General features: G+C 44.0%; 2 protein-coding genes across 2 annotated transcripts in view; one reads left to right on the forward strand and one right to left on the reverse strand.

Moving 5' to 3' along the window:
- The window catches only part of LOC310672709 (autocrine proliferation repressor protein A-like), a 62,290-nt gene that overhangs the window by 930 nt on the left and 38,347 nt on the right, over positions 1-23,013 (reverse strand). The window lies entirely within an intron of this gene.
- LOC310672711 (autocrine proliferation repressor protein A-like) lies at positions 5,144-21,139 on the forward strand. The gene is made up of 13 exons (XM_083430293.1): positions 5,144-5,664; positions 6,682-6,856; positions 7,731-7,779; positions 9,179-9,301; positions 10,464-10,562; positions 10,721-10,810; positions 12,200-12,329; positions 13,388-13,508; positions 13,901-14,036; positions 16,743-16,831; positions 17,715-17,793; positions 18,937-19,002; positions 20,287-21,139. The coding sequence occupies exons 1-13, from the start codon at positions 5,481-5,483 to the stop codon at positions 20,404-20,406; spliced, it is 1,461 nt and encodes a 486-aa protein (XP_083286419.1). The 5' UTR covers positions 5,144-5,480; the 3' UTR covers positions 20,407-21,139.

The raw sequence follows: 23,013 nt of genomic DNA on the forward strand, positions 1-23,013 counted from the left end.
CTACCTCATTGTGTTGCGTTTTTTACTCACCAAGGTACATCAGGTTTCAGTCATGAGATGGATACAAACCCTCTGAGCCTCACATTAATGTTGCTGCAAAGCAGAAGTGAATCTCCAACTGTTCTTCTCTTGCTCGTGTTAGTTTCAAAACACTGTCTTAGGATGCTATGCCACCTTATCCCTCGCATTTGTTAGAAGTAATTCGCCCACAAACTGGTATAACATAATTCACAAATAAAGTGCTACTTAGGTTGGATAAAGAAATAAAGTGTTGTTCAGCTTGGATTGAAGTGTTTTGATGCATTTTTCATAAAATAAGTGTCAGCATCCAGCTATGGAGACCTGCCTTCGAGTATGCATAGCAGATACAGCGCTGCTCACTTCCTGCCTTTCCGTATCTACAGGTGCCTCAGTTTAGCTAATATTAGGGCTGGCCCTGCTCATCCCACACTGGTGCAAATCTTCAGCCCTTCAGGTGAGTGAACAGTGTGTACGAAGCCACAATGAACAAGCCAGCCAAACACACACACACTATTCTCCCTCTCAGAAAAAGTTCTACTATCTGCTGATATTATTTAAATGGCCCACGGTTACTAATTTTCCTGAGAAGAGGCATGTAGTTATCTTAATAATATTAACAATTATAGATGGAGAGGGGATTTAACATCACGCTCTTCTACTTGTTCCGTCTGCAGAGGCACCACAGCTTGCCAGATGGAACAAGTATGTTTTCACCTCAGAGGTTCACATCATCCCAGATACTTATCCATGTGCAGATTGCAAGGGAGAGGAGCAATGCTGTGCACCCTCCAGCTCTTGCTGCTGTAATCACCCCTGAGCCAGAGGAGGCATGAGAGGCACTCAGAAAAGCAGGCAGTAGAAGGAGTGGACATAAAAATGCTTAAAACAAGCTAGGTGATGGGTTGAGCAAATGTAGGTGTGTGGGATTGGTGAGGATGCAAAGGAAGTCACAGTGAGGCAAAGTGTTTGTAGAGAGCATGTTGGTAGGACAGAAGAAAGAATGGCATGGTAATATAAAATATTAAAAAGCAACAAATCAAGGGAAGCAAAGTTATCTGTATTCATGGAGAAAATATAATCCCTAGATTTTAGGATCATAGGAAAATTCTATCTATCTATCTACTATCCATCTATCACCTATCTATCTGTCTGTCTGTCTATCTATCTATCTATCTATCTATCTATCATCTATCTATCTATATCTATCATCTATCTATCTATCTATCTATCTATCTATCTATCTATCTATCTATCTATCTATCTATCTGTCTGCCTTGCCTGAAATGCTGCACTGTTTAAATGTGAATCCTGAATGAGGCCCCCTCCATACAACCCTTTTGTTCATCCAGGTCACCATTCAAATCTCCACATTTGATAAGGATAACACGATTCTTGCCAGGTAGGTATTCTTACAGGGTTTTGGTTTTTTTAAACTTGGTGCCATTTCATTGCGTTTGGAAGTTGTATGTTAATCAAAGGAGAAAAATCTGAAGTAAGTGGACCCCCTCAGTTATGCAGTTATAAGGTTGGGACCGGGAAGGGCAAGGCTTCCAAAACTGTGGAATAATGTGTGGGAGTGGGAAGAGCATTGTCCAGGGGGTTAACACGGGAGATTGGCAGGGAGGTTGGTGAGGGGTAAATGGTGGGTGAGGGGTTTCCAGGGGTGGGTCTATGTGGTGGGAGGGTGAGTAATGCGAGCAGGGGTAGCAGCTCCTACATCATATATACAGTCTCAACACCAAGGCACTTTGCCATTTTCTTATATATAGTGAATATATAATGAATAAAGCTGGGAAGAATTTGGGAAAATCAGGAACCTGAAATCCCAGAACCTTGGGTATTGTGACAGTTTGTTCTGTGGTCTTGTTTTGGGTGGCGCCAATAAAGATTGTGTGTGTGTGTGTGTGTGTGTGTGTGTGGTGGGGGAAGTTTTGTTAGGAAGCACTTCTGAGAAACACAGGGCAGCCAATGATATAATCCCCTTACAGTAAGGTCAAATTGCCTAACTAACAACTGAACAAGAATGCTGTTCAAGAAGAGGAAATTAGGGAAAGTTTCAGAAAACAACATTTAATGAAGTTATTTTATGCCCAGCACCTATCCTGTTTCAGTCATCATGTCAGATTACAGCTAATTAAACCAAACCAAACCAAACCACAGGAGTCGTGGTTTATTTACAGTAACAACCAATCCATTTACCGTAACATCTCACAGGATGTAAATGCAATTCTGTATTTTAAATTTGTCATGGCGCCTCATCAGCCAGGTGGAGCTGTTTGGTTCTGTCAAGAACATCTCACACTTCATAATTGAATATTTGTTTATTCTAGTAGATGCAAGACTGGGCTAACCAGCCTGTCTCAGGGCTACCTCTGATCAGGGCTGCCAGCTCCTACGGGCCAAGCTCTTTTGCCTTCCCTCCCTCAATATTTTTGTTGGGGGGGGGGAGACCACCCTCCAGTGTTCAAAAAAATTGAGGAGGGGGGAGGAAGCCAAGCATGCAGCTGAGTGTGGAGCAACTTCAGTGACCAGCTCCTTCTGCTCCATCCCTTCACTGTGGCTCCACAGGGCAGCCTCAGGCACTGCCACCTGGAGGATGGAGTGGGAAGGATGTCAGCAGTGGTACAACTCCCAGATAGGGACACATGAGCCACCTTGCCCCCCCCCCATTACTGAAGGGGTACAGGGGCCACGTGACGTCAATGTACCATGCATGCATGCCCCACATACAGCTGTCACAGAAGTTGGGGGGCCGGCACTCTGATTTGGATGGGGGGGATTGGCCCCCCACTGTCAGTATGCCTTTCAGCCAATGCCAACGACTGGGCTCAACTTCTTCTGCCCTGACTGGGCTAGTGGACTGGAGAGCACTTCCACAGACCTTCCACTCCTGGAAAGCAGGTCTAAGTGCACTGGACCCATTGTGAGCACCAAACTTAGCAGAGTATGAATAACACGGGAGAAAGCTCTGAAGCATAACTCCTTTATTGTCTAACAGCTACTGCAAACTAAAAACTAAAAGAGGCTACTGGACTGCATGAGTGTTACTGTTAAGTTGTGGGTGAACATATCAGATGACACAGCGATTCTTCAGACAGCTCTTGTTAATTCACAGGCCAGAGCAGAACTGAACTGAAGGGTTTAGCCAACCTGCTTATATAGAGCTCAACTACAAAGCAACAGTAACAACTTTCTGTAACTATCCAATCACTGAACGTCACTTTCAGTTCCTTATTTGCATATGCGGACCTGAGTGAAAACTATCTACAGTATCCCCCTGCTGGCCCAGGGTGAGAACTTCAGTACATAACAGTTACAATTCTCACTCAGCCATCTAATCACTTACAGAGAAAACACTCAGACTCCAACAGAGTCAGGCAGGAGTGGAAGAAGCGAAAAGCAGTTTCCAACCCCCTCCTTTCTGAAAACATTGTCAGGAGATTCCTGCAATGGGAGAAGGTGAAAATATCCACACCCACGGCCCCCCCATATTTGGTGCCTGTGGTCTGGGGGGGGGGAGGGAAGCAACACAGCTAAGGATTCCTGCCCCCCTTGCTACTGCTGTTTGTTATTGTCAACACTCTCTTCTGCTTCAGTGCATGCTGGGTAATGCAAGCTGGAGTACCTGGAGCAGGAGAGGGAGGAACCACAGAGATGAGACAGTGGCTCAAGGGGTAGAGTGGCACCGAAACTGCCTCCTTGGTTAAGAAGAGGAGGCACATAAAGTCTCCCCCTCTCAAATGCTGGAGAGGTCGGTTATGGAGAAGGAAATTGTCACCACTTCCCTCTTCCCCCCCCCCAAAAAAAAGGAAATGGAAGGGGAAATTTACCAGAAGATGAATGGGAAGAAGCAGTGTCAAGATACCTATATTTCTTGTATCTCCGTTTATTTTATTTAAAATGTTCAGATTTTACAATGTTCAAAGCAACTCTCCCACACATAGGAGCCAACTCCTAGAGGCTGAGGTCCCTTTGGCCCTCCCGCGGTGGCAGCAGCTGCAGGAGGAGGCCTGGTATCTGCTCTCAGTCTCCTCTTTTCCAGGCTAAACATACCCAACTTCATCAATTATTCCTCATATGGCTTGGTTTCTAGACCCTGATAATCTTGATCACTTTCCTCTGCACATGTTTCAGCTTGTCAATACAGTGGTACCTCAGGTTAAGTACTTAATTCATTCCGGAGGTCCCTACTTAACCTGAAACTGTTCTTAACCTGAAGCACCACTTTACCTAATGGGGCCTCCTGCTGCCGCTGCGCCACCGGAGCGCGATTTCTGTTCTCATCCTAAAGCAAAGTTCTTAACCTGAAGCACTATTTCTGGGTTAGCGGAGTCTGTAACCTGAAGCGTATGTAACCTGAAGCGTATGTAACCTGAGGTACCACTGTATCCTTCTTAAATTGTGGCACCCAGAATTGGACACAGTCTGGCATGGTCTGACCAAGGCAGAATAGAGTGGTACTATTACTACTTTTGATCGCGATACTATACTTCTGTCGAGTAACACTAGCTTTTTCTGCTGCTGCATCACACTGTTGACTCATGTTAAGCTTGTAGTCTACTAAGACTTCTAGATTCTTTTCACACGTACTATTGGCAAGACCGGTACAACTGGTTCTTTCTATATAAATGCAGAACCTTAGATTTGCCCCATTTAAATTCATTTTATTAGTTTCGGCCCAGTTTCGGTCCAATCTGTCATCTTGAATCCCGATTCTGTCTTCTGCAGCATTAGCAACCCTCCTAGTTGGTGCCATCTGCAAATTTGAACAACAACAAGCCTAGAACAGAACCTTATGCCCCTCTACTTGTCACCCTTTTCCAAGATGGCGAGGAACAATTAGTGAGCACTTTTTGGGTTTGGCCAGTAAACCAGCCCACATTATACCAGCTTCTCCACTGAGATCTGCTGAGCAGATCAAGTAAGTAAAGGGAGACTGGACTACCACCACTTCAGGTAAGGAGGAGCATTTGCTGCTAATTAGTTTCTCAAAACATTTCCCGCTCGGTTCTAAAAAGCAAGCTGTGAGTTGTTAACTGGAAGGTGTCATTTTACCATTTCGAAAGCTCTTTTTCAAAAAGTGCAAAGGGAAGGTGAACCAATGTCCCAAGTGAAACTGTAGAAGTTTGGCTACAGGCCTGAATTGATAAGTGGGAGGGTGCTTTGTGACTGGAAGTCAATGAAGAATAACTGGCAGAATTACTTCCTGCGCTCATTAGATCAATCTGCATAAATGCTGTCTTGGCCATGTGATACAGGGCCCTCCCTGCTATGAGACTTGTATAAATACTGGAGAAAGTTGTGACATTCATGGAGAGAACAGCTCTAGATGAAAGCTTTGGCATATACCACCAAGCCTTGTGGAACTTTCCTGCTGGGAGCAACTGTGATCTGAAGTGGGAGAACTGCTGCTGAACAAAGGCAGGTACCTCTTTCAAGGCAACTATACCTGCGTGACCATGTATGCTGCACTCTCTCTTCTCCTCCTGGCAGCCTGCCTGCCCTCTGGATGGGCGCAGACGGCCCTGGATGACTACGTCAAGCAGGATGACCCTCACTACAACTACACTGTCACAAAGAAGGAGGACAGGCCTGATGTGAGCATCTATACCCTCAACATGACCTCCTTGAAGTGGCTGAATGGTGAGAGCAGCAGTTTTGAAATACAGAGGAAGACATTTCCACAGGGAGCCTAATCCGGGAAGGTGGCTGCTGGGTGGGTGTGATCTGCACTGTGGGATGTAAGGATGTTGCAGAGTAGCATTATTAGGCAGCTAAGAAGCTAAAACATATGTAAGACTGACTCCCATATAGTCATATCTCATGTTGCGTCTGCTTCAGGTTATGTGTTTTCATGTTGCGTCCCGCAGCAAACCGGAAGTACTGGAATGGGTTACTCCGGGTTTTGCCGCTCGTGCATACACAGAAGTGCTAAATCGCGCTTTGCACATGAGCAGAAGCACTAAATTGTGCCACGCATGTGCGCAGAGATGACGCTTTGGCTTGCGTCAGTTCCGTGTTACTGACGGGTCTCCAGAACAGATCCTATGCGTAACACAGGGTTCTACTGTAAAGTATGGTCAATACATTCCTTAAATATTCAAAAGCTTTTACCTGAAGAACAGAGGACAAAAGAATGCACGCGCACATTCACAAAACATATGCTTATCCAAGCATAGTCTCAGCTTCACTTAGAAAAATGCAGCTTCCTGCTTTAAATCAAATCCTGTATCTTTTGCACTTCCAGCTTTGTAATCAGCCTGTACTTTGCCATACTGGGCCATGCCAGTTTCTCATTCAGTCTTGCAATCTGTTCTTCCATTCAGAGAGCCCATTTACTGCTGCACCGCTTTCCGTTCTTCTTCATTCAGAGAGGAAAAAAACACTAACACTGTCCTCCTCACCGCTTACTAACATAGCCCACTTCTTGAGCCATGTCATCACAGTGAACTCACTCACACATGTAAGATGGAATGGTGATATAAACAAGGGAGATACCAAACACTATCTTACAATCTTTTTCCATTTTGTTACTTTTCTACTACTACGTGGATAAATAAATATAAATAAATAAATACGCCTCCTGGGTGGAAAATGTATTTCAAAGGGGAAATGGAGGCCAAATCCCCCAATGAATAGATTCTGTGTATCTCTTTTCAGAGTCTGAATTGTCTAACCCAATTTGGTGGCATGAGCTGATCATTGTTGTGTCAAAGGAACGAAAAATGAATAACTCATGTTTCCTGATGCTTGGGATGGGAAGAAATGATGACCCGTCTAGTAAACCAGATTTGAGTGTTGATGACCTTGCCAATATAGCAAAATCATCTGGGTCGTAAGTAATTGGAGGGACCTCTGAGCAATGAATTTGGCACCATCTCTGCTGTGCTCTGTTAAGACTGTCAAGGGAATTAGCAGCCCTACAAGGATAGAGAACTGCAAGGCAGAAAATACTTGGAGAAAATACTTTTCCTGGTGGGGAATGAGGGTTGTACATCAAACTTGGACAACCCTCCAGCTGAGGAGGAATACCTCAGAATGATTTGGGGCTTCTCTGAAGCAAAGCAGGATTTCTTTGAGGCAGCTATATAGTGGTTCCCAAATTATTGGTATAGGAACTCAAGAGTGGCTGATGAGAGTGATGTAGTCTGAGCTGGAGCAACCAGCTTACACCTCTTCACACATTGAGGTTCTCAGGTAGACTGGGGGGGAACAAAGCCTTGAATACCTAGTTCCTCCGATGGTGAGTGGAAGTGGCAGAACAGTTTGCTCTGTGGTATTGACCCCTTCATACATTAATCAGACTTAAATATGTTGGTTATCCCGCATACATTAATAAATTCTGTATTTTGCAACCTGTGAGTGTTTTTTCAGGAGAAAAAAAAAGTTATAGCTAATAAAACAGCCAGAAACAAAAATGGACTGAAGATAACTAATCCAGCTCACTGTATTCAAGACAGTTTCTCTATGTTCCAGAGACATATCCTAGTTCATCTTTTCCCCAGCCCCCTAATAAATATGTATAAATTAAAACAAGATCGGATATATTGCCTGAATTCTTTCTTTGCCTTGATTTTAGTGTTAAAATCATAGTCATGATTGTTCCAAAGCTACCCAGAGCTATTAACTCTGGTCTCTTTGGCATCATTGCCTGTTAATCCCACACGGCATTTACTGCTGTTGACTAATATTTTGTTTTGTCTCTGAAGCTGTGCGGCACTTTTGGGGCAGATTGGAAACCAGCCAATCACCTACAAGGTAAGTGCTCTAGGATTTTAGCCATGCTAGGAACTTCCCACACTGACTTTCAAACTCATGTAGGAGTCAGGAGTCAGTTGGTTGGGTGGAAATGGGGAAACAGGTGTGGCTGTCACATTTCCCCATTGGAAACTTCTACTACAGATTTTCTTTCCCCAATTTCACTCTGAGGGAAGTTTCAGAGCAAAATCGAGCAGAAATATGCAGTGTGTCCAATAACCTATCTTTATAAGCTAATTATATTTCATAATATGTGAAGACTTAACCATCTCTTTCATAGATGTCATTCAAAATACTAGAATTAAAATGTGGGACTCACCTCCTTAGTCATGTGGGGCTCACCTCCTTAGAGAAGGTGAAGGTGAGAGCAGCAGGAGCCTGTTCCCCAGATACATACTGGAGCCATGGATTCCCACTGCATTCCCAGTGGGTTGTGCATGGGGCAACTGTGCCTCCTTATCACTAGGAGTTTAACAATCCTGGCCTGTTGATGGCAGAGCCTGGTTAGACGAGGAGGAGAGCTGGTAGCCATCCGCCCAAGAGCTCTCCAGGGAGGGCTCTGCAGATGATGCCTTAGGGGCCAGAGACTGGTGGTGGGACACTGAGAAGCAGTCAGCAGAAGGGATGAGCTGGGAGCTGAAAGAAGCAGGAGACTTGAGCAATCAAAGGGGAGGGGTCAGGAGAAGGAGGGCATTCCAGGACAGGATTAGAGGCTGGGAGTCACAGTGTGCATGCACAGTCCCAGTCCTGTTGATTCTTCTCCCCCGCCCACTGGAGGAGTGTCATGCACATTGCTGAGCAATGGGCCAGATAGGCCCAGAGGAGGAGCTTATCCCTTCAACACCACCTTTATCTGCTTGGGTGGGGTCCAGAGTAAAAGGCCAGAGGGGGGAGGGCATGCCCAGAGCTTTGTTTCAACACCTCCACTGAGCTAAGATGAACCAGGAACATTGCCGTGTTGTCATTTTCTGCTAATAAAAAGCTAATTGCCTTCCATGTCTGTGTCTGCCCTGTGAATGATCTGGGTTGTTGATAGCCACTTGACAGTGCCTTACCAGGACCTCTGTTCCTAAACGTTGTGTTTGGTGCCTCTTCAATTTGCAGTCATGGTTACTGAGGACTGTTTAGCCCAAATATATGTGTAAATGAAAGAAATGCAGGATTTTTTTGTGGGGGTAGGGGAGGTATCGTCTGTTGGACAGGTTTGGCAACATTAAACAGAACAACCCATCCATCAACAGAACTGAACTTACATTGTCCAAGTGATAGCTAATTCCTTTCCTGTTTCACCTGGTGCCCCTCTCTGTGAACTAAGTCAGACCTCTCAGGCTGTACTAGGGGTCCAGATGGGATGCCTCAACGAAAAAACATACTCATCTTTCTCTTATTTTGCTTCTAGACAATCCCTGTGCAAATGTGCAAGAACAGCATTGAAAATGCTGCACTTGTTTGTTCGTGGTGGAAGTTCATGAATGACGAGAGTGAGCTGCCACATGTGCTGATTCAGTTTCCAATGGTGAAGGTAACTCTGGCTTTCTGTATTGGCTGGCAAGCACATGCTGCCATCATTCTGGGAAATATTCTTTATTGTTTCCAGAAACCCCTGAATGCTGGCAGAGTTACTGTAAGCATCGCAGAATCCAGCAGAGCTAGTCTGCCCATGAGGCGAGGTGAGATTGCGGCATCAGGCGACAGGTCTGGGCGCAATGACTATGCCATTGGTATCTCTGGCATGGCTGTGCCTTCTCCTCTGCAGGTGCACCTCACCTCTTGTGCTCCAGGTGCACTGCTCCCACATGCCCATGCCCTCTGCAGTGGTGGTGGTTGTGTGTGTGTGTCCACTTGCCCATGCAGGGGTTCTTGTGGTGGTTGCCTAGAGGAGGCATGGCAGAGGATGTATGGGCCCATGGAGGAGAATGTTAGAGCAGGGGCATGGCAGCATTTTAATGTATTTGGATTAAGGATACCTCCTTGAGGTCTTCACCTTTACAGAATGGCTAAGTAAATTCTAGTTATCTTTTGGGAGCCGGTAAATTAGTTGTTTTCTGCTGCTACAATCTCCCATTGAGATTTTGGAACAAGAGGTCTGCAGGCTGGCAACACAAAATGAGCCTTTTATGCAGTGGCTCCTCGTTTGCGGAATTCTCTCCCCAGGGAGGCTTGCCTGGCGCCTTCACTACAGGTGCCAGGCAAAAGCTTTCCTCTATAACCAGGCCTTTGTCCTTAAACTATCCGGGGCCTTTGAGAAGTGGGTGGGATGTTTTGAATGTCTTTCTCTTTCCTCTTGTATCTATGTGGGGTTTATTGTCTGTTTGCTTTTAAGTCGTTTTGCGTTGCTCTGGGCAAGATAAAGCAGCAAACAAATTTAATAAATAATCATAATGAATATTAAAGTCATGAAGATGAAACACCTTTTGAGGGCGCTTAAATTATGCCATGCTGATAGAATGATATAGTCAAACCCAATGCAAGCCTCTCCTTCAAATTCATATATATATAAAATATACATACATACATATACATCCAATCTACGAAAAATTAGAGAAAGGAAAATTAGAGAAAGGAAAAAAGAGGGAAAGAAATAGCATACCAATAATAAAAAAGTAGAAAAAGACAAAGAAAAAAGCCTCAAAAGGCATCTCCTTCAAATTCTAGAGACTATAATCCCCTTCTCTTGTGTGCAGGCAGCTGTGCGTGGCATGGACACTGTAGCAGATTTTCTGCTGAAAGAATCCGGTGGAATGATGAATATCACAAAGTTCACAGTGGCTGGTTTTTCCAAGGTAGGTATGAACAGCAGGTCCGTGCTGTATTGGATTTCTGGCACACCAGAATTAGCCCTATGCATGCTCATCCCCATTTCCCCTGTACATGCCATGTTTGGGCTCTCCAGTGGGAACTGAATACCTCTGCATCTTTATGCTTTATCTCTTTGTTTTAGCGTGGCTGGGCCACCTGGCTGACAGCAGCTGTGGACAAGAGAGTTGAGTCATTTATTCCAATTATCTATGATCTTTTGAATATTGTTAAGGTGAGTATCTGTTCAAAGGATGGTGCACTAGCTGTGTGTACTTAGTCTTGAGTCTTCTTCATAGTTCCTGCATAGTACTCTGGACAAATAAGAATATGTTGGCCATTTGCAGGAAGGCCACAAGTGTGAGAGCCAGTGAAACTGCTGAGGAAGGGCACTCCACAGCCTCAGCACCACTGCTGCAAAGACCCAGTCCTGTGTCCTAATCAGCCATGCTTTTGAAGGGAAGGGTCAGTGAGGAATCCCTCCAATGATTGTAAGGGGGAGGGGGCAAATTTGTGGAGGGAAAATGGTCCTTCAAATATCCTGGCCCCAAATATTGGTTTGTTAACAGCTGTTTGGTTATGAGGCTGGGGAGGGACAAAGTGTAGAATATTTAAAGTGCAGTCAAATCAATAATTAATGTTTTGCTAGACATGCTGAAATTCACAGAATTTTCCTGTAAACTTACCAGTGAGAACTCTGTGAGAGATACCCCCACTGTGCCCTGACATGGGGAGGGCACAGTTATATATTCTCCGACCTGCCTGGGCACACCCTCCTTTCCATTTCTTTCCATTCTGCCAGCAGTGTGAAAACATCTGTTTAGTCTGAGCTCCATGATCAGACTACATTTTAAGCTAGACATTAAGTAACTGAATTACCATTTTAAACCTGCCTGAACAAAGCTGCTATATCTGATACTCTTCAACAAGTATTCTGAGTGAATGTTATTTTTACATTTTACAATACTGTTTATGTGATTGTTGTCTTAAGGGGGATAAAATGGGGAAATAGCAGGAACATCTAGTCTGCCTTAAAACATTCTGGATTTCTCAAACTAAAAGGCTAAAACTAGCCTAAGCTTCCCCTCAAGCTGCAAAGCTGAACTCACAAATGTGATGTTGAAACCCAAGTAAATAACCAAAAAAGCCATAGGTACTGACTGTTGGCAGTATGATAGGGATAACTTATTGGCATGTTTTGTTTTGTGTTTATCATCTTAGTCAGAAGTGTACCTAGGGGTAGGTGAAACCAAATTCCGCCCAACCGGGGATGGGGTGCAAGAATAACCTATCAGGTGTTGGAGTCCTCCCACAACACCTGGAACGCCCTACACCTGGAGCAGCTTCCAGGCAGAGAGCAATGTGGGTGCCCTCTCTAGTCCTAAGAAGGAACCTTCCTCCTATCCAGGCAACCTCACATGCTTCTCAGATTTTTTTTGGGGGGGGGGGAGGCACCAATATAGCTCCTTGACAAGGGCACAAAGGCCCCTAGGTATGCCTCTGAGCTTAGCCCTGCTATAAAGAGTTGAATAAATCTTGTCCTCCATACTATAGAACTTCAGGTTCTTAATATATGACACTTGCTATGTGCACATAGAATTCATTTGTGACTTCTTTGCTACAGAACTGGCATCATGAATACCGATCATACTGTGGCTGGGGCGTTGCGTTGTATCATTTCTATGTCATGAATATAACTCGGCAGTTGGACACCCCACGGTTCCAGGAATTAATTTCACACGTTGATCCGTTTGGTGAGCAATTCCTACCATCTCAGATTTCTCTGGTAGCAGAAGAAAGGATTGGATAAGTGGGAAAGGGCAGCCCCAGGGAATTTTGGTGGCACTATAATGTATGTGGGATGTGGGTGGCACTGTGGGTTAAACCACAGAGCCTAGGACTTGCCGATCAGAAGGTCGGCGGTTCGAATCCCCGCGACGGGGTGAGCTCCCGTTGCTCTGTCCATGCTCCTTCCAACCTAGCAGTTCGAAAGCACGTCAAAGTGCAAGTAGATAAATAGGTACCGCTCTGGTGGGAAGGTAAACGGTGTTTCCGTGTGTTGCTCTGGTTTGCCAGAAGCGGCTTAGTCATGCTGGCCACATGACGTGGAACCTGTATGCCAGCTCCCTCGGCCAATAAAGCGAGATGAGCGCCGCAACCCCAGAGTCGGTCACGACTGGACCTAATGGTCAGGGGTCCCTTTACCTTTACCTTATAATGCATGTAAGATACATTGAAGAGCATGGCATCCATTTAATTAAAGGGCTATTTGGTGCTCCTGCAGAGTGAGGATTAGGGGGTTGTTGAATAGTGATTGTTGTTTCTAGTAAAAATATGTGAAAACGTTGAAATATTTGCAGAGGGAGAACACTGAAAATATGTCGGCGTGCAGTGGGCTAAGAAATGGGTCAACCAGATCAAGTCCTCTCCCCTTTTCCACTTTCCTTTTGGAAACCTTCCCTCAATCCTGTAAACTAGGACCTTCCTCATCTGAGACATAGCAGCAAACTGTGAAATCCTGGCTGAAGACTATTAGCTTGTGACATAGGATCCAACTCCTAGGGGCCATGGGCCCCCACAATAAAATAATATGGGCTTAGTTTGCCACAATAAGGCTTTTAAACATGTTTTCCAGTTCTATTTTTGTTCCCACCTGCCCAGTGAATGTTTACAGCTCTTTAGGGATTTGTGATCTTTACTCCATTTCTCTTGTTTTCCAATCTTACCAGCCTTTGATGATGTAAATAAGCAGCAGCAACTTGAGAGCTGCATGTGTTGCCCATTAAAATAACATTAAATTTTCCATCCTCAGAATATAAAGAACGATACCAAAATAGGACCCTGCTCATGATCTTATCAACAGGAGATGACTTCTTCCTGCCTGATAACTCGTACTATTTCTTTGATGAGCTACCAGGAAAGAAATATATCCGGTGAGTTTCATGCTGAAAAGATTACCAGACTGTCCTTTTCGAGGCAATGAGATCATTCCTCTGGTTACAGGCAATGACCAGATGGCTTGAGCCCCAGATGAGAGACAATACTGAGAAAGCACAGCAGATCCTCAGCTGTTGTGTGAACCCACTTGTGTAATATGAACAATAGTACCAGTGAAGAAAGCTGCAGATCTTTGCTGCACAATTCACATAGGCTTTGAATGATGATGCAATGATTTTTTCTTTGTATATTTATATGTGTGCATTCTTTCCAAGGAGGAAAAACTCTGAAAAGTCAAATTTCTGTGATTAGAAGAAACATGTCATTGCTTTACCTTAGACTATTGCGAGGAAGGTATTTTTGTAAAAACCTCTCTATTGCACTGCAGATTCATCCCGAACACTAATCACGATATAACATTATTACCATGGAATAGAGCATCTATCCTTGAATCGTGTAGAGCCTTTTATCTCAGCACCATGCAGAATTTGACCATGCCTCAAATTTCTTGGAACAGGTCTGAGGTGAGGAATACATGTCTTCTTTTACGTACCAATTGACAAGAATAATTCAGTCGTGAAGTTTGTTCTGTAATTTAGACCAAGCCATGAATCCATGTTGTCGCTAAGAGACGGAAATTAAGTGTGGTCCTTACTAAGGATACTCGGTTGAGCTCAAGATTCCCAAGAAGCTATCAGAATTTTAAAATTCATTTGGCTGCAATCTTGGTTATAAACATCAAGGATGGGTGAACAGGAAGTCCTTAATCATGTAGAATAGGATTACAACTGTTGGGTGACAAAATGCAACTTTGAATTTTGAAATAAAATAAAATACTAACGATAAAGAAATACTGAAAGCAGGAAAGTTGTTATGATTATATGCAAACAGGCCTTGCTTAATATTGTCTTTTACCAGTAAATGATGAGAACAGTCTTCTTTGGCGATCACTCGTAGCTGAGTAAGATTGTCTTCCATAAACACGGTTTTAAAAGTGAGTCTGTAAGTGACTGTGGAGGCCAATTCTGGATCCACACGTCCTTCCACAGTGGTGACATTGGTTTCTAGGTGGGAGCTGATCACGGTGTGAATGTGCCAAGCGTGCCTTCCTCTTAGCACGTTTCTCCCTTGTGTCCTGAGTTCAAGTGTCTTCAAAGCCCATGACACTTTTGGTAAAGTCTGTTCTTCAATGGGAATGCTCGCAGGCCAGTGTTCCCCAGTTGTCAGCGTTTATACTACATTTTTTTAAAGATTTGCCTCGAGACAGTCTTTAAACCTGTTTTGTTGACCACTATAGAATCATAGAATCATAGAGTTGGAAGAGACCACAAGGGCCATCGAGTCCAACCCCCTGCCAAGCAGGAAACACCATCAGAGCACTTCTGACATATGGTTGTCAGGCCTCTGCTTAAAGACCTCCAAAGAAGGAGACTCCACCACACTTCTTGGCAGCAAATTCCACTGTCGAACAGCTCTTACTGTCAGGAAGTTCTTCCTAATGTTTAGCATTACACTTTCCATTTTTAAGTTCAGAATAGAGTAGTTGCTTTGGAAGACGATCATCAGGCAACAATAACCGTATGTGGGATAATAACTATGCTTTTCAATAAGCGGTTTTGAAAGAGATTTTCATTGTGGAAATCGTGCGATGGGAACAATAACTGGGATAGCTCAGCTGGTAGAGCATCCTCTTTCGAGAAGACTGAGGGGAGTGTAGATCTTCCAGCATTTATCCTTACAACAGCTTGGTGAGATACATTTGGATGATGGGCAAAGAGAAAACTGTGGGAGGATCTCGCTTTGTGTATTTCCTGTATGTGGGCATTGTTGCCATTGAGAAGAGGTAAACACAACTGTGCAGTGGGATGGATTTCAATGCGTGTTGTGATGCTCTGCACAGGCAGCTAAATCATTTCTCACCAGGCTGTTCTCGTGAATGGAAATCACACTAGCCCATCTGCTTTTAAGCCCCACAGGTGCAAGACATCTGAATGTTTGCTTTTCAATAAGCAGTTTCGAAATAGATTTTCATTGTGGAAATCGTGCGACGGGAACGTGTTGGCCTAACATTCATTAACACAATTTTTTAAAAAATTGCCTCCCATTCCAGGCTGCATTTGTCTTTTTTTTTAATGAGAAATCTGAGGACAGATCTCCCCACAAGAAAGAGGGAGAGGAAGCGAGGAGGGAGAGACAGAATGGCTCGAGATCACTAAGGGGTCCCTGTGCCCAATTTTAGAGAAGCAGTCCTACTTTTGGTTTGCTGGTGTCCTCTATCTGAAGAGCTTGGGTCAAGTGCCGTTTTAAGATAACGAAGAAACCCAAGAAGAAAGGGTTAGGGGCCTTGAATCACCCACTTACATTTAAAACCCAAATAACAGGCTGAGCAGGCGCACAGGTTCCCCCTATATGTATAGATTAGTGTGCATAAATGTGATCGAGATCTGTTTGCTCCTTTTGAGAGGCAGAGATGGTGTGTAATTAAGGGGCCAACCTAAATCTCATTCCTTAAACAGGGCAGGAATTTGGAAGTGTATCTTCCTGATTTAAATCTAGCAATCTGGCCACGATGTGATACTGGCTCTTAATTAGTAATAAGTACTACATTCCAAACATTATCCAGATACTGAACCATAATACAGACAAAAAGAAGGAGATGCTGATCACTCTAGTTTTTAAAAGTGTATCCATTCTTTAAAATATTAAATTTAGTCATAGTGATTTAACACAGACATAGTGGTTCAGTGCCAGGTGAGAGGCCAGGTGAGAATGGTACTGATAAGTATTGGTGCATTTGTGTGATGTTTGTGATTAATTTTTTTCTCAGTTTGCAAGGAATAAACACTTCACATGCAACTGCAGTTACTCCTGGCCCTGATGAGTATACATGCACAATACACACATTTGTCTCATTCCAACATTGCATTTTTAGTCGTATGCTTGAAGAAATATTCACTGTACACCTAAAAATGTAGGGTGAATATGCCCGTAGCCTGAAAACACAAGCAAAACTTCAAGGCTTTCCATTTCCTTTATGTATGTGGCAACTATTTGGGTTGACCTCACATATGGTATTGCATGACACAGCCAGTTAAAACAATGATTGCTGTTGAATTAAATATGCTGTGGAAACAAATTTGTTTTCTGCACCTCCTGTTTGGGAGGATAATAGGAATGGGTGATACCTGGAGGAAGACTTGACAATTCTGTGCTATTGTCTCTTTTTCTAGGCAAATGGCAAAGGCATCATCTCTCTCTCCACAGATCAGGAGCCTTTAAAAACTAGATGTTTCTTTGCTGACACATGGCTCACCACCAGGTAGGCTTCGTTCAGAAATATCTTATATATAAACTTCTAGGTCTCATCTGTGCTGCACATTTAAAACAGCATCATACCAATTTAAACAGTACAGTGGTACCTTGGGTTATGAACTTAATTCGTTCCGGAGATCCATTCTTAACCTGAAACTGTTCTTAACCTGAGGTACCACTTTAGCTAATAGGGCCTCCAGCTGCTGTCGCGCCATCGCCGTGCGATTTCTGTTCTCATCCTGGGGCAAAGTTCTTAACCCGAAGTACTACTTCCAGGTTAGCGGAGTTTGTAACCCAAAGTGTTTGTAACCCAAGGTACCACTGTAATGGCTCCACACACAGCCCAGGCAAGGAATCCTGGGGATTGTAGTTTGTTTAATGTCCTAGGAGTTGTTAGGAGATCCATATTCCCTTCACAGTGTTACAATTCCCAGAATTTCCCGGAAAAGAGACTGATGGTTAAAGCACTTTGAAAAGTCAAGCTCTGTGAGGGCAAGGGGAATCTCTTAACAAACTATGGCCCCCAGGGTTATTGCAGGAGAGAGCATTGGTGTTTAAAGTGGTATGGTACTGCTTTATATTTAAAGTGCAGGCGGAGCCCTGTACTTTCCCCCCAGAAATCCTACTAACAAAGATTCAAAAGGAATCACTGAGTCGGTTATTATGGATACTCTGGAATCCTTTGGATCAGGTTGACTATATTAGAGAACCATCCTGATGGGTGGGTAACCTTGTATAATAAACAGAATCTTTACTTTCCATAAATAACATGATTACTTGTGCTGCAAACAGTGAACTAAGAAAATAATATATTGTTGATAGTACTTTTCTCCACAAAACAATTTATTCTGTGCTCATGCCACATCTCTTCTTTCCCTTCTCATTCTCAGGCGAGACTTCAGGCAACTTAGGCTTTCCGTTATTATTGTGAACCCTGCACTTTGGATTGATTGCACTGTTGTTAAAGTGGTAAGAGGATTAGAATTTCCTTAGTTTCTTCACAAAGCTGAGAATGTCAAGGGTCCTAAAGACACAGACAAACACGAAAGCCGTTCATGGGAAATAAATGTCTTCCTTTAAAGTTGGACTTCTGTTGCAGATATTGAATATTTGCAGATTTGCAAATCAGCACATTCATTTAGCCTTTCTGTGTGGTGTGTGTCACAGAAACCTGTTGGTTGCGAAGGGTGATGACAACAGGCACCAGAAAGGCCACAGCTGGTACTTCATTTTGGATGAGCAAAACCTAATGTTCACCAGTAATCATGTGGACAGAAGGACCATTCTGGAGAGTCCCTGAGCTCCTTTAGGAGGAAGGGTGGGACATTAATTGAATGAATCTGTAAGAAATCAATCAAACCAATAAATAAAGTGGGATTCCTTCAATGTCTGAGTTACCCAAAACATTCCCCTGCACCTAGCAGAAGAACATTGTCTTTATGTTGCAGTTGTAAAATCACCCATGCTAGGGAGTAGAGCTCCCTAATGTGGTGGGGAGTATGTCTCTACACGCGTAGTAGGGGTGAGGAACCTCTTTCTGACAGAAAGCCACGTTCTCTTCTGCACAACTTTGTGGAGGCCAGGGTCAGAGGCAAAAGTCAACAGAGCAATCAATGTGAATTCTACCATTGTGCAGTAGCCTAGTTTCTTCACAATCACACATCTTTCTCTATCCTCCACCCAAGCAAGCAAGAAGCATTCTCAGAATTCAAGGACACATTCCAGTCGGGAAAACATTCCAAGTGGGGAGGAAAGCACAGCTGGTGAGGGGTGTGATTTGGGGTGTGTGTGTCCTGGATATAATCCCAAGGGCCAGCTAGGGAGAGCTGATTTATCTAAGGCAGGAGTGAGAACCTATTCTACTCTATGTAACAAAGCAGGTTGGATGTCATAGCCATTGGAAATATGTAGAGTGGTTTAAGGTCACCTGGAAAGAAGGGCTATGTCATCTGTGGCCATCCTCCACCACTGTTCCCTCTTCCCTATCCTTGGAAGACACAAACCAGGAATCTCAGCTCACTCTTCTTCAAATTCACACTAATGAACATTCTATAATTTCTTAATATTACATGTTCGCTTCTCAGCACCTTCTTCTGTCTTATCTCTTTGCAGGGAACAGGTGTTTATAAAGCAGAATTGTCAAAGCCATTACTTGGATGGAAGGGTTTCTTTATTGAGGTAAATATAATCTCTAGTCAAGTATCTGAATCATTATTGCACAGCTTTTTCCTTAGCTTAATAGCAGTGTAGGAGGAGGCAATTTCCATTGGAATTGTGGAAGAGGGAGGGGAGGTTTAAAACGTTCCTTTCCCTGCAACCTCCTGCTGCTGCTGCTCAGCTGACTGGGGAACAAGTGAGAATGGTGAAAAGTGAAATGGCAAACAGAAACAAATAATCTTTATCTGGACTCCCTTGCTCTCTTCCTGCTGCTCTGCTGATCAGTGGGAGGGGCTTTTGTGCACCATATAAGATTAGACAGCCAATAGAGCAGTTGGGAATTACACACAGATTACACACTGAACAAGAGAGAGAAAACATGCATGTTTTTGGAGAGTATACATACAGATGGGAGAATATGCATGTTGGCCAGAGAATGTACAACATTCAGTGGCGTAGCGTGGGTTGTCAGCACCCGGGGCAAGGCAAGTAATTTGCGCCCCCTAACCCATGGATTTGCACCCCCTAACCTGTGGATTTGCGCCCCCTAACCCTAACCCTCAGATGTTGCGCCCAGTGCGGCCGGCCCCCCCTGCACCCCCCACGCTACGCCACTGACAACATTCAAGTATGACATGCACACTCCCCCAAGCCTGTTGGGAAGCATAATGGCTAACAATGTACAGAATTCAGATGCTGTAGGCAGGTTTCCCAAGCTTTATTAGGGAATATGCATATTGACCAAGAAATGTGCACAATTTCTTCTTCATAGAAACATGGGCTGCACATTTTCCATGAAGGCTGCTGAATGTGCACAATGTTGGGTTTTGTGTACATTAACTGTTGAACTTACATTCCCTTTAATATACATATATTAACTGAAACTAAGTGCTCCAAGCCTGTTGTGCAACTGTATAAATAGGCACGACGTATTCTGCGATTAGGCACTGCTTCTAAAATCTGCAGTAAGATGCATCCATCATTTCTTTGATATCTCTGTGCTGTAAACTCCTAATCCTGCTCCATTCAGCTCTCTGCAAAGGAATATACAGTGGTATCTCGGGTTAAGTACTTAATTCATTCTGGTGGTCCGTTCTTGACCTGAAACTGTTCTTAACCTGAAGTACCACTTTAGCTAATGGGGCCTCCTGCTGCTGCTGCGCCGCCAGAGCACGATTTCTGTTCTCATCCTGAAGCAAAGTTCTTAACCCGAAGTACTATTTCTGGGTTAGCGGAGTCTGTAACCTGAAGCGTATGTAACCCAAGGTACCACTGTATTGAGCAGAATTCCAATTTCTTTTCCAGGTAACTTTCAAAGGACCTGAGAACGATAAGCATGTTTTCACCTCAGAGGTTCAAATCATCCCAGACACTTTTCCCTGTGCAGGCTGCAGTGGAGAAGGATGCTATGGGAAGCTGGTGTGAAACCCTGCAGAGACACTGTGGCTCCTGTTGCTGACAGCATCCATGAGGGAAGACATAAGAGGCATTTGGAAAACCATGCGGAGAAGCGGGTGGACAGAGAAGGAACCTCATGCAGAGAAAGCAGACAGGTCCCACTTAAACTAAAATGAAATAGGTGTAGGGATGTCACTCAGAATCAGGAGACCTAACCAAGGAGCAGATGCTGTAGGGAATAGGGAATGGGTAGGGTGGATGTATGAAGAATATCAGACATGAGAGGAAGGGGCTGGTTCTATAGAATGATGAACAAGTAAATATGACACAGGAAATTGTGCCTTTTTGATTCCCAGTGCCCTGGATCATAATAAAGAATATAGCTGTGTTTTATAAGTCTTCAATGAACCGCTTTGCTAGTTTTTGATCGTTTTATGCAGACAGTACAATTCCTTATCTTACTTTTAAGACAGTTTAACCTCATAACGGGATTAAATATTCTCTAATCTAAGTAATTAATTAATTAATTAATTACCACTGTCATGTAAAGTAATTGAGTTCAAATTCTGCACAAGGCACAGACCAACAGCTTAACTTCTTTGGCTAGCTATTATCACCTGCCTTTAGAATCCATTCTGCTAAATGGGGATACAGTACTAAAAACATGAATATGCCTTAATATCACCTGCAGGGGTTTCCATTGTCCTATTCCCATCTTGCTGTTTTCCCTCCATTATCAAATAGTAGCTTGTTTCTGGCATTTGTGCATTTGGTGACATTTTCTTGTGTTTTGAAGGCATATGTGTATTGCAAGGAGGAAATTCAGTATGATATGAGATTCCCAAATGAGTGAAAATCACATTGAGTCTCAGGAAAACAGTAAAACTCTGGCAAAAGCAGAACACTTCAGATTTTTTGTGCATGACTAATTGCTAGCCCAAACAATCAGGCATACCAAAAGTTTGCCACCCAGGTATACCATCACATAACATACAGTCTCCCACTGATTTTTGGAGGAGTGAATGGTACCACATCTGTACTTCACACCCTTCCTCTCCCAGCCCTCTTTTCCCTTCCTCAGCTGCTTAACTCTTCCCTCCCCCCCAATCCCAATGTTGATTCACCTCAAGCTTTTCCCCAAGCTTAATTTCTGCTGGGATGCTGGTGGGGGTGGGTGTTCATCAGCTGAGCGGGTATGTTGTGGCCCATGTGAGATTTGCAGATTGCACATTTCTGCACTAGAAACAGAGCTTGCTTCTTGGAAGCTATGCATACTGACTGGAGAATGTGCATATTAGCTTGAGAGTTTACTATATGCAGTTGAGCTGTACCGGCCAAAAGACATAGGCTCCTAGGGGCTGAGCTCCCTTTGGCTCCCCAATAAAATATTTGAGGAGCTGAGTTCCCCCCAAAGTGTATGCATATCCCTTCTTTAACGCTGTTCCCTTCTTTATATGCAGACAGGGAAGACATATGAAAAGAAATTAGTTTGTCCCCACCATGTCTAGTTGTGCACTCCTAAACAATACAGGAATCCTACAATACAGGAATCTTTCACCCACCATGGGGCTCAAACCCTTGACCCTGAGATTAAGAGTCTTCTGCTCTGCCAACTGAGCTAGGTTGCAGCTTCAGCTCCCGTCAGTTCCAGCAGGGCCAAGAGTGAAGGATGATGCGAGATGTAGTCCAGTGACATCTAGAGGCCCACAGTTTCCCCACCAACGCATTGCATGGATGTGTGCTCATTGCACACTTCCTTCAGGCAAGCAAGAAGTTATCACAGTGCAAGGACACATTCTGGACAGGCAAAATGACTCACGGAGGGTGCACAGCAGGGCCTTTGTGAGGTGAGGCCTGGAGAAGATGCAGAGGTTACAAAGAATCCTGAGGGGTTTGTTCACATTTGACCCCTAGGCTTGCGGGTCCAGAGCAGTTTCACAGATCAATGAAAAACAACCAAAAGTAGATGACATACAGTGGTACTTTGGGTTAAGTACTTAATTTGTTCCGGAGGTCCGTACTTAACCTAAAACTGTTCTTAACCTGAAGCACCAATTTTACCTAATGGGGCCTCCTGCTGCCGCCGCGCCGCCAGAGCACGATTTCTGTTCTCATCCTGAAGCAAAGTTCTTAACCTGAAGCACTATTTCTGGGTTAGCGGAGTCTGTAACCTGAAGCATATGTAACCTGAAGCGTATGTAACCCGAGGTACCACTGTAAAAGGAAAAGGGAAAAGGAAGGAAGGAGGAAATGAACAAGCTCAGGTACTAGTTCTTAAAGTTATAATGGCCAGTTGGGAACTGGGCATATTTTAACGCAGGAGCTCCCAGGTCTGCCACTTGGGACCTCCAATCTGAAAGACCTCCTGTAGGACAGGGCTGAACTGGGAGGAGTCACTCTTGACCCAACAATTTGGAAAGCTGCTGCTAGTCAAAATAGAGACAATGAGCTGAGATAGACCAGTGCCACAACTCAGAATAAGCCAGCTGCATCTGTTGGTTTTCAGTCAGGGAATTATGGCAGGCCAGTATCCTGGGCCTTCATCCTGGAGCTCTTTCTGCCTCAGCCAGGAATGCCTTCCTTTTTTTTTACATGAACTTACACCTACAGCTTGGCAGCCACTTTGAACTACCA

Source organism: Podarcis tiliguerta (assembly GCF_965153285.1).
Source record: "Podarcis tiliguerta genome assembly, chromosome: 2".
Classification (NCBI taxonomy): domain Eukaryota; kingdom Metazoa; phylum Chordata; class Lepidosauria; order Squamata; family Lacertidae; genus Podarcis; species Podarcis tiliguerta.